The sequence below is a fragment of the Lactuca virosa genome, chromosome 2 (genome assembly GCF_052849685.1).
Source record: "Lactuca virosa cultivar CGN04683 chromosome 2, Lactuca_virosa_CGN04683_v6, whole genome shotgun sequence".
NCBI classification, from domain to species: domain Eukaryota; kingdom Viridiplantae; phylum Streptophyta; class Magnoliopsida; order Asterales; family Asteraceae; genus Lactuca; species Lactuca virosa.
Genome location: NC_136427.1, coordinates 288,754,691 through 288,771,438, shown reverse-complemented (window position 1 = coordinate 288,771,438; position 16,748 = coordinate 288,754,691). Strand labels below are relative to the sequence as shown.

Sequence of the window (16,748 nt, the reverse complement as noted above, 5' to 3'; positions counted from 1 at the left end):
TTTTTGGTGTTAAGCTTTCGAAGACCTACACTACAAGGAGATTGAGGTGATTTGTTTACTACAACAAATCAAAAGGTATGTAACTCTATTCTTGGTAATTTCGAATTATATTAGGGTTATGCTAAGTTTAGTTGTTCATTGTATATTGCTATCAAGGTGTATGACATAGACCCTTTATAGGATGCATGTACCCTCTTAATTGTTTAAGTGTTTTTCCACATTGTACATGATTTTATTTTCTATAAAACCCAACATATTGTTGGTGGATATATCTAGAGAACTTCTACCTTGAAGTTTCATGCCACACTTCATCAACTTCCAATCTCCCATGAGAATCAAAGTTTTCAAAGGTTGTAACACTTTTCTTTCTATGGTTGTTTTTATCTTTCTAAGTCTTGCAAAATGATTTTTTGGTGAGAATAAAACTAGTTTTATTTTGTTAAAATCTAAAGTCTTTCGTTGCTATATTTATGTTTTTGAAACAATTTTTGAATAAAATCCCAACAATTTCATCCAACCCACACAACACTTGTGCTTTTGCAACAGCCGGGAATACAAAAATAAACTCAAGTTGCACCATCATTGAAATCTTGAAAATAAAACCTAAATGTCATCTTAAATCCACTAAACTTTAAGCAATGAACATTGAACAAAAACCCTCATGTAGCAATGAACTATGGGCAATAACACATTGAAGGCAATAGACTTTAAGAGACGCCTTTGTAGTATCAATTGAAACCTGATTTAGCAATGATAAACCAACCATAAAAAATATAACTTTATAAATAAAAAAATGTGGCATGAATACTTCAACAATATCCACAAATACAAAAAGCTTCGATTGGAGCACAAACAAAACAATTTTTCCAAATTGGTTATTGAATCCTATATACCTCGTCGGTTGCGTTCTGCCCACGTTACAGATACTACAAGTAGAAGTTTCGAACCACACACGAACTGGGATTGTAAATGAATACTCGGCGGTGGAAGAGTTTTGATTGGAACACATACAATTTGACAGAAATTGCAGATTAACACACACAAATAAATTGTAGAATCGATTTGCTGGAGAAGTGGGAATTGTAGATGAACACACTTACATACCTTTGATTGGAGCACACGATGTGAGTTTTTGGCTGAGCGATGGTAGCAAAGGAAAAATAGAAAATGTTTTTTATTTAACTGCCTCATCTTAAAAATAATATGGTGGGGATGGAGGCTTTTTGGCGCCGTTAGTGGTAGGGATGTCAAAAACTTCCGTGGGACCCCGATTCTGTATGGGATAAAAATTTAAAAAGTTCGGGGGCGGGTGCATAATTAAACCCTGTTTTATTTTTGGGATCAGGGTCGGGAGTGGGTATTTCCGTCCCATAATGTCGCGGGGGCCCCGTTTGTATATATATAAATAATATATATTTAATACAAAAATATATATATAGACATATAGTTTTTTTTTTTAATTTTTATTTTTCACTTATCACTGATTTCTGTTGTTAAGAACAATGATCATTGAACTTGTTTTTACTGTTAAGAACAATGATTTTGATTTGTTCAGTGTTTGCTATCTTTTTGTAAATTTTCTTTACCTGCCATTTCATTACCCATTTATTTATCCCATTTTTGGTTAATAATATGGTTGATTTTTTTTTTGTGAGAGCCATTTTCATATTTCATGTCTTTAGCATTCTGTAGAGCGAATCACCCAAATGATTCAAATGTCAAACAATAAAGACTTGATGGATATTGGTGATGTATTGAATTAGTAATATATTTTTGGACATGTAATTTTTTTTAGTAACGTTGTATTTATTGTATTTTATATTTGTAAGTTGTTCGATTTGTCGTATTTCTAATATTTGATTTGTCGTTTTCTAATGTTGGATTTGTTGCTTTTAAAATGTTGGATTTATAATTTTTGAGTTGCTAGAAAACTAAGGCCACGTTTGATAATTGCTGACTGAGAAAGTGCTGTTTGAGTAAGAAATTCTGACTGAGTAAGAAATCATGCTGTTTGATTGAAAATCTGACTGATACAAAATGACCATTTTACTCCGATACTTTACGCGTTTCTGTGCAATATGATAATAATAATAATAATAACAACAACAACAATCATAACAACAACATTAATAATAACAATAATTACAGTAATAATAATAATAATAATAATAATAATAATAATAATAATAATAATAATAGACATTAATAATAATAATAATAATAATAATAATAATAATAATAATAATAATAATAATAATATACAAAAAACTTCCAGCATAATAGACATTAAATATACTATTTTAGAGATAAAATACAAAAAGTCTTTCAGCTTGTTGGTAAGCACCATTGCTTCTACAAGGGAGACCCAAGCTCTATTCCTCTAACCTTCAATAGCCAAGGATCGGTCAGATGTATATCAAACAGGACCTAAGCTTTTAAAGTTATGAAAAATAGATTTTTTTAGCCCAAAATATAGCATTCTTTTAGCATAAAAAGTTAATTTTAAGCTCACAAAAACGGTGGAACGCGGGCGGGATCGGGGCGATAGAGGTATTCGGGGATGGAACCGGGGGCTAGGTAATCGGGGGTTTGGGGACGGGAGCAGAGGCGAGGGCAGGGGCAGAATTCGGGGGAGGCAATTTCCGACCCCGTTTGGTCCCGTTGACATCCCTAGTTGGTGGGGAGGGAAGGAGGACAATGTGAAAGAAAAATAAAGAAAATATATGTAGGTTATGACGGAAAAAAAGGGAGAAGTCACAAGGTTCAAGACAAACGTATTCCAAATCGTTTAGATGCTTGTTGAATAGATGAGATGTTTGCTGAATCATGAGAAGGGTTGTTTTATTTTATAGAAACACATTTAATGCTGCTTTTTTTTTTTATATATAGAAACACATTTAATGCTGAATGGTTAAGAAGTTATATGGTAGACGAACCATACAAATGTTATATCAAAAAGCCCATTAGTCTCTTCGTCTTTTATTTTCATCTTTGTTCTTTTGCTAAATTAAAGAATCATTAATTGACATCTTTATGCATACGTTATATCGGATACAGTAAGTTCAAATCGGTTATATTTTTAGGATGGATTTGATGTAAATAAGATCCCAATACGTTTCCAAACTAAGTCAACCATTTGACTAAGCCGTAACTATTCAACAATCAACACCCCATAAAGATCTGCAGCCTTCTCCGCTTCTAACTGAATCCCCAACATAGGCATCGTTTCTTTCAACGGATCATCAACCTCTCCGCCCAGCGAACCCATAGCCAAAATCAAATCCAGGTACAGAGACAGAGACTCAGAGAGAGTGAGAAAGATACTTAAGGATATGTAAAGAAAGGAGGCGGTGGAGGGAGGGAGGTAAACGTTACACCTTGGGGAAGTAAAAGTTTATGCCTGGAGCTTGGAGGTATAAGGAAGTGATTGATCTAAGTTCGGATCGGAAATCAAGTCACTAATGGTGGCCAGAACAAGCCTAATTAGCCGTCGGACTGCGCAGAAGTTCCGGCAAGCAGCGATCTCGGCCGCTGGTTCAGTCAAGATCAAGTTGTTACTGTTTTGTTGCTTTCTCTTTACATTAACCTTGCTCGCAAGCCGCACGCCGTCGTTTTTGGGATGGGGACAACAGAGTGTTCCCCTTCTTGATCGGACTTCCAGGTTAATTAGTTACCTTAACAGTTTGATTTTTTTCACTTTTTGGCAAAAAGGTATCTCTATATACAAATATCGTACTTCAAAATTTGCATCAAAGATACGTCACATATATGATATAGGAGAGAATTCACACACTAACACTGTCAATTGATCCAAAAGAAGCAAGCATTACAGACGCACCGTACATATGAACGTATGAACATTACAATCAAACAAAACAACCTAAAATTGCAATTTGAATCTTCCAGTAAAGCATTCAATTGAACTATCATTTGCGAGGGCCCACGAGAACATGGCTTAACTTATACTTATATATATGAATAATAAATGAATATCGACTCGTGATCTTCATTGATTGATATAGTATAAATCATAGTTGCGTTAAATTTGTTTTTTTTTTTTTTCTATTTTCTATGTTTGGTCTTCTCTTTCTGGTGAGTTGAATTGCCAATTACTCCACTTTTACCATACGCAATGAAATTTGGCAGTTTTTGCAATAGAGATTCACGTATCATGAAACTTGTCGATAACAGTAATTTATCTTTACTAGGAAATTGTCTAGGTCAAGTTATTGATGCAAAAATAAGAATCTGATTTAGGAGTTCATGCAATTTTAACTAAGGTCCAGAGAACAATACATTATCACCCAAGTTTTGGAAGCTCAACAACATCAAGTATGATGAGATAAAAAACGAGGATGCACAGTAATAACTCATATACTTCTTAAAAGAGATTTAAAAAAAAAAAAGAAAAAAGAAGAGAATGATGAGGCCTGTTAATTTATTCTAATGCTTGTTTGCTCTGGTTAGGTCTTGGATTTAAGAAATTAGTTTTGGATGTACACAATGAAGTTCTTATTTGGGGGTAAAAAGATATTTAGGTTAGGTGTATTCCTATAAAGTAAATACATATCATTCTGTTAGAACATGTGTAGTTTTTGAACAATATGATTATACGAATCTCATCGGTTCTTTAGATGGAATAATATGATCTTTAATCATTTAAAATGAGAGACTTGTATTATATACCATAGGAATTAGGAAGACATGCATTTTGGAAAATTATATCAAAACCACTCTCCATATCTCGAATTTAGTAATTTATTAAAGTTTAAACTGAGGGACTTGTTTTTTTACAGTAAAGGGTACACATTGCTGATAAATACATGGAAAAGATATGATCTTCTGAAGCAATCAATTTCTCATTATACATCGTGCCCTCGACTGGACTCAATCCACATAGTATGGAGTGAGCCTGATCCTCCTTCAGATGCTCTTGTGAAATATCTGAATCAAGCAGTGAAGTCAAAAGCTGGAAATAATCATTATATCGAGTTGGCTTTTGACATAAACAAAGAAGATAGCCTCAACAACAGATTTAAAGAAATCAAGAATCCAAGAACAGATGCTGTTTTTTCTATCGATGATGACATTATATTTTCTTGCGAATCAGTAGAGTTTGCTTTCAGTGTTTGGCAAAGTGCACCAGATACTATGGTGGGATTTGTACCTCGCATCCATTTGATTAATCGATCGGTATGTTTTTTTTTATTAAAAACATTGAAGAATTTTAATTTGTTAAAAGAGAATGAAATATATATATTTTTTTCTTTATGCAGAAAGAGAATGAAAATTCTTACATTTATGGTGGATGGTGGCCTGTATGGTGGACTGGTACATACAGTATGATACTCTCTAAGGCGTCATTCTTCCACATGAAGTACCTTCGTTTGTACACTAACGGAATGCCTACATCCATCATGGAATATGTAAAGAGAAATAGGTACACACCCTTTCAAATTACTTGTAATTTTACTACTATTTTTTTTTACAATTTATTAAAAAATTTCAATGAATCTAAACAGGAATTGTGAAGACATCGCAATGTCATTCCTGGTTGCCAATGCAACCGGCGCCCCTCCCATATGGGCAAAAGGTAATTTCATCGAAAAATACTGTCACATGTCCTGGACTAGACAAGCTTTCTAGGGCTATTTTGCACAGACGAGATGATAGATCAAAAGCAAGTCCGTATCCGTCCTACCTTTATGAGTGGGACAAAAGAGTTGCAATCTTTGTCATATTGACGTCAGTCTCAGTCTAATGCATGTCAAACGCAGTACAGACTGTCATGTCATGTTCTACTGGCTTTAATTATATGTTTGGTGTACAACAATTGTAGGCAAGATATACGAAATTGGATCGACGGGAATCAGTAGTCTAGGGGGTCATAGCGACAAAAGGACGGAGTGTGTGAATAGATTTGTATCCGAGTTTGGCAAGATGCCATTGGTACCAACTACTGTGAAGGCTGTTGATAGCCGTGGTACTTGGTTCTGGTGATGCCATTGATTCTCTTTTTCTAGCTTCACACTTAGTTTGTTAAATTACCACTACACTAGCTAATCTATCTCTTGTATTCTTAACCGATTTTTAATGTTATTAGCATCCAACAATTCAAACCCCGTAAACCATATTTTGTTTATTGTATCAATACAACTCCCTATTTTGTTTCTAAATTGCAATTTTCATCGCACTGTCTTAGTCCAATGCATGTCAGATGCAGTAGAAGACAGTAATCTGTCATTATTATGGTTTCGGTTTGTTCAGCTTCTTTTGTTGTTATTGTGGTTTGCGGGTTTATGTAGGTTTGTTGGATAGAAAAGAATCGCATTTAATATTTAGGCCACGAGTCCATGACCATGCCTCAACTAACATGGGATTTGAACTTATCTGTTGGGGACTTGTGTGGAGAAATGGGTCTTGATACTATCCAATTCCCATACTCTAATTGTTTTGTATATCTTTGGTGTGTTTTTTTGACTTGCTCATGTGCAAATTGCTGTTGTTGCCATAAACATGCCTCATTTAAAGTTCCATTTCTTAGGGGGGTTGTTTTTTTTTCTATTTTATTTAAATACTTATTTCAAAAGGGTATTATTTACAAGTAAAAGGGTGATAAGATCAAGCCAAGTTGTAGGCTGTCTTCATTCTTTTCACACCAGGACGAAGTAATGTTGGAAGAAAATTGGGTAAAGCATCAGACGTGTTGAAAATCTGTCTACTAAAAGCAAAACAAACTGGTTTGGGACATTGGTAGCAACATCTATCGACATTTTTAAAATTGCTTTTCTTTAATGCTAATGATATTTAACAAAGTTACTAGAAAATATCGGACATGCTGGTAAAAGTTTTTTATCTTATTGAGAAACATTAAAGGATGTGATGATCAATCAAAGATTTTCATTGTCGGATCAGAAATTTTATTTTTTTTCATTAATAGAAAAATGGAAACAAGTTGCTAAGTAAATAAAACACTAGTTGCTCCCATTTTACTCGTCGCTATTAAGGGAATTACTTTTTTTTTTTTTTTTTCCTGTGGCTACTAAAATATTTTGGTTAGCCATGTTGCTTCTTGCCTACCGATGGATTCCACAGCAGTTTGAAAGATTAACCTAACCTGGAATCTTAGAATATATGCTTCTTTTCGACTCCCTGAAATATTTCATGGCTTAATAAAAACTACGTATTGTAAGGTGAGCTTGTAGAGACAAGTATATTTTTAGTTGCATTACTGTTTATAAAATGACATATTTTCACTGTATGTTAGTAAACTAAGCTCTTTCATTTTAACTTTGATTGCTTAAAACTTCGAAAAACGTTAATAAAAATGATTAGATCAATTCTTACAAAGTCAATAAATAAGAACGTTAGTTATCACATTGTCTCCCTTTGGTTGGTATAAAATGGCAACTAATTAGCTTTTTATTGAATGGATCTTTGACTCTTTGTATATCCAGCTCATTTCCATAGTATAGTTTACTGCTTCCGTGTGCGAAACCGATTGAGTCTTATTCAATGTTACATAAACAATTACTAAAACCACAAAGAAAATAAGATTCATAAACGTAAGAAATATATAATATTATGACCCCCTTTCATAATATAAATAGTTAAATTATCAATAAATAAATTAGAATTTTTTATATATATTAAAATTTTGAATGGAACACATGATGACATGAATAAGTTTTGTATACAAACAACTTTGCCTTTGACCTTATCCTCCAATCAAAGTCCTACTGTAACTTTGACTTCCGTTTCTTTTTTTTTTCAAAATTCCGCCAACCTAATCCTGTCTGTGACACACCATAACCGAGTCACCACCGAGTCAACCAGTGTCTACCTACCGACCTCGGCCTTCATGGCTCCAGTAATCTCCCAAAAACGTCTTTGCTCCGTCCAAGCTCGGAAAATACGTCGGTTCCAAGAAGATCTGAGCCAATGAATCACTAGAATCCACCGTAACGAAAGCCAGACTACCTTTCGCCTCCACGCTTCCCATCGCCACCACCAACAACTGTTTATACGAGTAATAAAATTTCTTCACCGCCGCTTCGATCGCTTGTAACCCTTGTAGCAGATGAATCTTCACCGGGTTTTGCTTTTTCCGGTAGAGTTTCATCGCCGCCTCTTGAATCCTTGGTCCGCCCATAGGATCCACTTCTACGTCCAGAATGTACGGAACCTTATGTCTTAGATCCTTTGAACGTTTGGTGATCTCTATCAGCGATTTTGATCGGAAGCAAAAAGATTGAGAATCGGTGGTTGTTTTGACGTCGAGCTGGTTCTTCAACCGGAGAAAATCGTCGGGATCCATTAGTAGATGCAGATCTTCCACCTCTGTTAATAGTTTCCATACCTGTTCCAGAATGTAACTATCGCTCGAAGCATTTTCGAAATCGTTTGAATCGATTTCTGATTCGATTCGGTTCAAGAGCTGCTGAGCAACGTAGATCCACGATTCCAGGATCTGATGCGTCGTGAATACCGTTCGGTTCTCATAGTTGTTGACGTTAGCTTGATCCGGAGGCGTTTTGCTCAGAGCATGAAGCTCCGATGGCTTGCAGACGGCGTCGTAGTTTAGGCTTGGCTTGCCGTTGAGATTCGGCTCCCCTAACCCCAACGTGTATGGACACCGTCTCATCTGGCATTCAATCGAATACAGAATCTTCTGTGCTACCTCTTCCGATTTCTTCCACGTGTCAAGCCGAGGTAACAGGCTTTCCTCGCTTATCTGGCTGACTAAAACCGTCGCATCTTCGCCGTCGTTAAGCTTCCACACCTCCGCTGAGCTTCCCTCACGCGTCAATACGCCTCCGCTTCCGCTGATATTAACAATCGGTGCCGTTTCGATCTTATCATCCTCGCAAAACAAAGAAATAACCTCGATCTGACTCGTCGCCAAAGACTCCAGTCTTCTTCTCCACTCCCGTTGATTAACGTAAGGTCTCGGATCAGACAACACAATCGACACAAACCGAAACGTGAACTCTAAAGCTTGCAACGCCGGTTTCAACACGGCCTCATTTTTCCACCCTGGAAACTCCACCGTGTTCCATAGCTCCTTTATTTGAGGAAGTCGTAGGTAATGCTCGTATGCAAAACAGTCAGTATCAGACGCCGGCGACAAATCCGGAACCCGGACTGGCGGTGGTGGAACCAAAGCAGTAAGTTTGTTAGAAGACGAACGCCGTGGTGATCTGCTTGGCATACTATCTGATGATACCATCTTTGCTTTACAATCCAAATCAACCATCTTCTCCAAATTGGAATACGAAATCACAGGTAACTTATATATATATTTTTATTTTGTTTGAAGGAAATGAAAAATATTGTTTGCAATGAAGTTAAAGTTGGATAACGTATTTATAAGGGAGGGGGTCTCGTTGGAGATATGATATGGGTCATGAGAAGGTACAATTAAACGCGTGTAGAAGCGAGGAACATGGAATTTGAAAGTCGCCGTAGTTTGGAAAATATTATTATTTAAAGAAATCAAAATAAATGCCTCACTGTTAATTCTTTAGCATCAAATACATTTTCATTATTATCGTATAAGAAAAAGTAATTTAATGTTCAAAAAAATTATTATGTTATTTTTTAATATTTTTGTTTATTAAAATTATTATATTTTGTGATTTTGATTAACTTGGTGATTTACGACTAGATAACCCAAGAAAAATGATTGGATAACTTATAAGAATATAAAATAGTTTAAATTATAAAGCTTTTGTGAACAATTATGATTTAAAAGTTATTGGTATTATAGTTTTTGAAAAAAGAACAAATTTCTACAATATTATATATAGTTTTTGAAATTAATAATTACCTGTTATCCATTTAATTTCACACATTCTATGTTCTATCCAACCTATTTCTTGGGTTATTTGGTCATAGAACATTAACTAAAGAAAAATAAAATGTATAATGATTTTAATATACATAAAAGTAATAAATAATTTTATTCAACATTATAGGATAATATGTTTTTTATTATTGCCCTAAAATAAATTTATATCTTAAATCTTTCAACGATGAAAGAAATAGTTTTGTTATCATTCAATTTTATTAAAATATATAAACTATGTTAATTGTAACAATATTTTATGCTATCAAAATTATTAATGTAAAATGAAATATTGATATATGCTTTAATAATTTTAAATATTGGACTCACTAATTTTAAATTTTTTGGGATTTTGCAATTAGTTTTTTATGTAAGTCCGTTTCAATATTTAGCATTTTATATATAAAATCAGGTTGATGTTGTGATGTAAATTGGATTGTATAACATTAGAGTTGGCATGTTACTATTTATCAATATCAAAACGAAGAGTTTATATATTTTGAATAAAACAAATAATGACCGCAAAAAATATTAACATATAGCTTTTGGTTCGAATCGTCCTTATGTGAAACAAGAACATGTGAGAATTTATTCCATAAGAATTACATATATACTCTAAAAGAATTTGAGGATTAAAAAAAACGAGGCATTTGGTAAATGAAGATGGAGTTGAAACAGGTGGATGCATGGAGGAAGAAAACGAATACTTATCCATAAATGGATAATGTTACCTATCCTTGCTTGGAATGGGTCGGGTCACGTTTTTCTTCCTTGGATCTAAGAAGCTTCCCAACTCGGAACATTCGTCATGGTTCATGCGTGGATAAAACGTTTTTCTTTTTTCCACCTTTTTTATTTTCAATTATTCCTAGTTCCTACATTTTTTATTCATTGGGTCGACTTCTATATAGGACCGGTCCAAACCGATTTAAAACTCCGGACAAAAGAAAAAAAATGAGGCCCTCGACATTAAAATAATTTAGTAAAGGAGGATGGCATCTCCCAAAATTTTTATTAATTAAAAAAGATATTACAATAACAGGTTGAAAACTCTATGGAAATGAAAAATGGCATGAGTCGGTCCCACATGCCAAACAACCTAAGAACTACAAAAATAAATCTAAGAACTACAAAAAGAAGTGAATAAAATTTTATCAATATTATCCAACATATCGTTCTATGTGCATAACGTGGCAAAATCGTAATTCATTTATTATGAATCGGTTTTTTTTTGTTACCGTTGAAAAAATCATAAAAATCACAAATTTCTTTTAGCTCCAAGTTATCTTCGATCGATGGTGGTGAGATTGTGAGAAGCCTAATGTGATGATTATTCCAAAAGAATCGGGCGTTCCTTAGTCTTCTGACTCTTCTTTGTTGATTTTGTTTTGGATTCAATTTTTTCCCCTTAGCCGATATACACGATACATCAACTTACTTTTTTTCTATACTAACATAATAATGTATATAAAAACAGGGTCCTAAAAATTTGGAGGCTTTAGGCTATCACCCATGATGCCCCATCCATCGGGACAATCATGTGTATATGTCTAATATCTATTTGAGGATAAATTACAATTAATATATATTGCTTATGTAGTTATGTTGCGTTAATTTTTTTAAATTTTAGGGTTCTTTAGAATGAAGATCAAAGAGATGGAGAAGATTTGGAAAAAATGCTCATTTGTAAGAATTGAAACTTTAGACGTCAGGTTAAATGGCTCAAGCATAAGAACACTTTACAACCCTTGGATCTAAGCATGTGGTGTTGATGTTGATGTTGTATCTCTATATCATCCGAAACAAGTTGTGTTAACATTGATTGTACAAGATTTTTGGTGCATGTCGAAGAGGAAATTATCGGTTTTTACTCAGTTTTGATAAAGTTCCTTCAACTTCAAACACAAAATTAGTTACTGATTTAGTGTCTGCTGAACTCTTTTAGTCTTTTATCATAATTTCTCGCTATGTAGTTATTTTATTCTTTTGTTGATTTGTTCTTATAGATATACAAGAAAATACCAGCCATTGTACTTGGTGGAGCAACTGCGGTGTGGATTTTCTTTGAATTGTTAGAGTACCATCTATTTAATTTCGTTTGCAACGTTTTGATCCTTGCATTTGCAGTTGTGTTCTTGTGATCCAATGTTTCTAAGTTCATCAACAAGTTTTTTAATTTGTTAGATTTGATTATCATGTTTTGAGGTCATATATTGACTGATGCAGCTACAGATCTCCTCCATGTATCCCTGAAGTTCGAATTCCTAAACACAAGTTTCTTTAGATTGTTGTTGGGTTAAGGAATTAACTCATTGTGTTTGCTAATGTGATGTATTAAATATGTACTTTAAGAAACATAAAACACTTTGTCACCCAACAAACGCTAAGCTAGATGTTATCAGAGCCCTTATTGGTTGATAAAACATCAAAAGAAGGGCATACAAGCCAACCAAAATAGTCAAGTTTTCTCAAAAAATTAGTATTTTTGTATATATTTTACCCTTACAAAATGACCTTTATAGTAAAAGGTAATGCAAATTATAGTAAAAATGAAATGTTATAGTAAATGGAATGTATTGTTGCGTCACTCTATCCTAAGATATTCCATATCTAGTATTTATAGACTAATCATCTACTATTGATGAGAAATTCACTAAAGGCATAAGATTCACTTTTTAGGAAAGGAGAAGGGAAGGTTGAAGGTAGCATCAAAGGAATCTCAACTACTAATCCAACTCAAAAAGTATGGTTGGTTATTGTTCCTTTGCTTGTCTTTTCGTCTAATGTGGTCACATCTTTTGGCTTTCGATCATGAAATTACTCATCAACTTTCATTATTGAGCTTTCGTCTTCAACTTGGTTTTTTTGCTTCTCGATCCCACATCTTTCTTTTAACATTTTGACGTGCATTTCCATCGTTTTTCGGCGCTTTCCACGTATACACAAATGATTTAAACAAACATCAAAGTATGCCCATTCCCAAATACAATCATACATTTTATAGTTATGTACATGCTAATTAAAGTGATATAAAACTGGCTGATCAACATCTTAGGGGCATGATGTAGCACCCGATTTTGGGTCGTTTCCTAAATCGGGGTCATGAGCTGAAGATCGATTATCTTAAGGCTTTGGGCTTTTAGGGAGGAAAGGTTTAGACCCAATTGTATGTGGGTAATATAGGTTACGTGATCCAAGCCCTTGGTTCTTGTTTTGGAGTCAAAGGGGTAATATGGGAATAAGTGATGTTTCAGGTTTCTTGCGTGAATTAAGAATCTTAGTTCAGTATGGTTTTAGTAAAACGTAATAAGATAGGTTTGTGGGGATCTTCAATACCTTTCCGAGCATATAAAGATCCTCAAAAACAGATTTGGGGCGAAGAAGTTATGCCCATTGGAAGTTAAGATGAGAATGGGAATTGGTGTGTATGTTGGGCGTACATCATTAAAGGTGACGTGGTCATACTTGAGTATGTTGGGTGTACATGGAATGTATGCTGAGCGTACTCATGCAACTCCTAAAACCTAGTTTTTGTGTCTTGGACCCTATTTAAAGACCTTAACCCCTTGGAAACCCTTCTTATTTCCAGCCTCCATCCTCCCCAACCCTAATCTTTGAGAGCTTGATTTTGGACCTTTAAAGTGTTCATGGTGCCTTGTGGAAGAAGATAAGTTCATCTTTGTGGATTGTTGTGGCTAGAGCTTAGAGATACATGAATTTTATCATCTTTGCAAGCTTGTAGAAGTATAAAGCTTCAAACTTTACTGCTATTTAGTGTAGATCTAGTTTTGGGTTATGTTTTAAAGATGTTTTGGTCCCATGGCTTAGATCTTATGAGTAGAAGTTACTCCTAAACCTTTGAGCCTCATTTTTAGTCATTTTTAGGTCATTAAGTCATAAAAATCGAATATTGATGGGTATATCACTTCCATGCATGAGTTAGTGGTCTATTGGTGAAGATATGAATCTAGGGCTTTGGTTTGGACTCCATTAAGCCATGCAAAGTCATAAAATCAGGAACTTTATGACTTAAGACGACCCTTAGAGTCAGATCTGTGAATTGGACGAAAGGTCTTTTAGCATTAAGAGCTTAAAGTTGAGTTTGGGCAGCAGAGGAGTATGTTGGGCGTACCCTCCTGATACGCTGAGCATAACGGGTTCAACCCGAGTTCTCTTTCTGTTGAAGCCCGGTACGCTGGGCATAATGGGGTGGTACACTGGGCGTACTCACCAGAAGGCCATTTTTTGACCTTGGTTCATATTGGGTTTTGGGCCATGATCTATTGGGTCAAGTGTAGGAAGGGTAAAATGGTCTTTTACCCTTAGTAATATACAATAAGTATTGAACCATTTGTTATGGGTTATTGCCCTAATTATTGATTAAGAATGATTTTGGATATGTTCAGTGTGAGGAGCCCTTGTACTAGCCGCATGGGTGTGATTCAATTATCTTTAGTTCGAGGTGAGTCTCCTCACTGTACTCGTGGGTCGAAGACACCAATGTCGACCCATTTGAATGTGTTATATAGGGTGCTAGCTATCTATGTGACTCTTGCATTGTATGTTAGGTTGGGCCCATTGGCATGCATGTAGGGCTGGGCGCATTTGCATGAGTGGGTTGGGCCCATTATATGTTGGGCTAGGCCCATTTGTATGCTAGGCTAGGCCCATTGATTAGGAAGGGCTAGGCCTATTATTATGGGTTGGGCCTAATGTGCGGGCTAGGCCCAATGATATCTATGATATGTGGTATTTTGGTGAACTCACTAAGTTTTGTGCTTACAATTTTGTGTTTATGGTTTCAGGTACTTCCGGTTGCAAAGGGAAGGGCCCGTCGTAACTGCACAACATCCACCAACGTTTTCCACATTGGCTATTTATGACTTTTACTCCGATGACAAAATGATTTAATTACTGTAACTAGATTTTGGGACAACTCAATTGTATGGTTTAAGTGTTTTTAAAATGAAAATTTTACTCTGAATTTTTGGGATGTTACAAGTTGGTATCAGAACCTTGGTTTGAGCGATTCATGCACACTTTCGGGTGTGTCTGAATTCAAACTGAGGAATTGGTAACCTTTTTGAAAGAAAATAATTTTTCTAAAAAGATTTTTATAAAGAAAAAAAGGGGGTGTGATGTGTGCAATTAGCCAGGCTCAAGTAAGTGATTCCCAAAATACCCATACATAATGTTATGTTATATGTTATGAGAATTGCATGCTATATTAGGGCTAAGGATCTGCTCAGGATTGCATGATAGAATGCTAGGAGAGATGCCTTTATATACCTATTGGTTGAGCTTTTAGAACTGCATGCTTGTATGGATGTCAGATGATTGGATAGAATGGCCTAATTAGGTGGTACAATGGTTAGATATTTCTCGATGCCCGCATGTTGCTTTCTTTGTGATTTGTGGGACTCACATTAATGTGAGCTAGTTATTTCATGAATATTTTAAGTTGCATGCTGCAAAGGTTAAATAATCCCAGAGTGATTGATTTGACCCTATTGCACAACTCTTGTTTGAGTCCAACCGTTGTAGGGTTGAGCCTTTTAGTCGAAGGATTATCTAAGCTTTGTTTCATGTAACTGTATTCATGAAGTAGTTAGCTGACATTAGTGAGGGACCTTCATCAACTGATGGCAGGGTAGGGTAAGGAACCTATGAGAGCCTAAGAAGTGTTTGGTGGGTTTGGATGTGATGTTTAGCGAGTATTTGGAGTACTAGTTTGAAAAGCTAACTTAGAGGATTTGAGATGATTCTTGAGGAAAGTATGGATAGGTGTGGAAGGTAGTATTGGGCCCATACTATTGAAAGCAAAGGATCCGTACTCGAATCAAGGAAGGTCACGGAGATTGAAGGAAGCCTGTAGGATGAGGATTATTTGGGTATTTTTTGATAAATTGTGTGATGGATTTTCAGTATGGTGATGAGCATGCGTGGAGGAGGTTCATGTTATGGTTCAGACTCAGGTGCTGGTACTGAGCCGCTTGAGGATCGGATGTCGGAGTTCATCTCGTCGGAGATCAACCGCAATATTTTGGAGCAGACTCTGGTAATCTTCGGTTCGGTTAAGGAGGGGATTATGGAGATTATGTATGAGTGTCTGGGCGTTTTCCTCACTGAGATTATGGCTATTATGGAAGCTTGCACTCTGTCCTTCCACGAGTTTCGTGCTTGTGGAGATCCCGAGTTCTTTAGGGAGAAGGACCCTATTGCTAGTAGGAGGTTGTTAGCGGACATGGTGAACGCTTTCCGGACAAGCTTATGCCCTGAGGGGTCGAAGGTCAGATTTGCATCCCGTCTTTTGAAAGACAGAGCTCGTGACTGGTGGGAGAAGGTAGATTTCGCTCGGGGAGGTGAGGCTATTGAGATGATGACTTGGGATAAATTTGTGACCCGGTTATGGCTATTGTGGGAGCTTGCACTCTGTCCTTCCGCAAGTTCTGTGCTTGTGGAGATCCCGAGTTCTTTAGGGAGAAGGAACCCATTGCTAGTAGGAGGTTGTTAGCGGACATGGTGAACGCTTTCCGGACAAGCTTATGTCCTGAGGGGTCGAAGGTCAGATTTGCATCCCGTCTTCTGAAAGACAGAGCCTATGACTGGTGGGAGAAGGTAGATTTCGCTCTGGGAGGCGAGGACATTGAGATGATGACTTGGGATAAATTTGTGACCCGGTTTAGGGTGGAGTTTACACCAACTATCAAGGTGCAACAGTTGGCGAGGGAGTTTTAGGACCTTCGCCAGGCGACCGAAACTATAGCAGAGATCACTGCCAAATTCAGGGAGAGAGGCTTATTGGTTCCACAGTACGTTGCAGATGAGGAGAAGAGGAAAATGAGGTACCATGATATGATGTGAGACGATATTAAGGAATTTCTGAGCATGTACAGTTACA

The 16,748-nt window shown here is 35.9% G+C and overlaps 2 protein-coding genes across 2 annotated transcripts; one reads left to right on the top strand and one right to left on the bottom strand.

Annotated features, from left to right (window-relative positions):
- Positions 1-3,077: 3,077 nt before the first annotated feature.
- Positions 3,078-6,176, top strand: EPC1 (Nucleotide-diphospho-sugar transferases superfamily protein). The gene is made up of 5 exons (XM_079080857.1): positions 3,078-3,661; positions 4,797-5,193; positions 5,277-5,440; positions 5,523-5,593; positions 5,840-6,176. Exons 1-5 carry the CDS (start codon positions 3,462-3,464, stop codon positions 5,998-6,000), a joined length of 993 nt encoding a protein of 330 aa, XP_078936983.1. The 5' UTR covers positions 3,078-3,461; the 3' UTR covers positions 6,001-6,176.
- Positions 6,177-7,615: 1,439 nt separating this feature from the next.
- LOC145161352 (nematode resistance protein-like HSPRO2) lies at positions 7,616-9,349 on the bottom strand. The gene has a single exon (XM_079080856.1). The coding sequence runs from the start codon at positions 9,254-9,256 to the stop codon at positions 7,844-7,846; it is 1,413 nt and encodes a 470-aa protein (XP_078936982.1). The 5' UTR covers positions 9,257-9,349; the 3' UTR covers positions 7,616-7,843.
- Positions 9,350-16,748: the final 7,399 nt, after the last annotated feature.

Coding starts and splice junctions, on each gene's coding strand:
- EPC1 (XM_079080857.1), top strand. CDS start 3,462: ATGGTGGCCAGAACAAGCCTAATTAGCCGTCGGACTGCGCAGAAGTTC. Junction 5,194..5,276: donor TCCATTTGATTAATCGATCG/GTATGTTTTTTT, acceptor TTCTTTATGCAG/AAAGAGAATGAAAATTCTTA. Junction 5,594..5,839: donor CCCTCCCATATGGGCAAAAG/GTAATTTCATCG, acceptor CAACAATTGTAG/GCAAGATATACGAAATTGGA.
- LOC145161352 (XM_079080856.1), bottom strand. CDS start 9,256: ATGGTTGATTTGGATTGTAAAGCAAAGATGGTATCATCAGATAGTATG.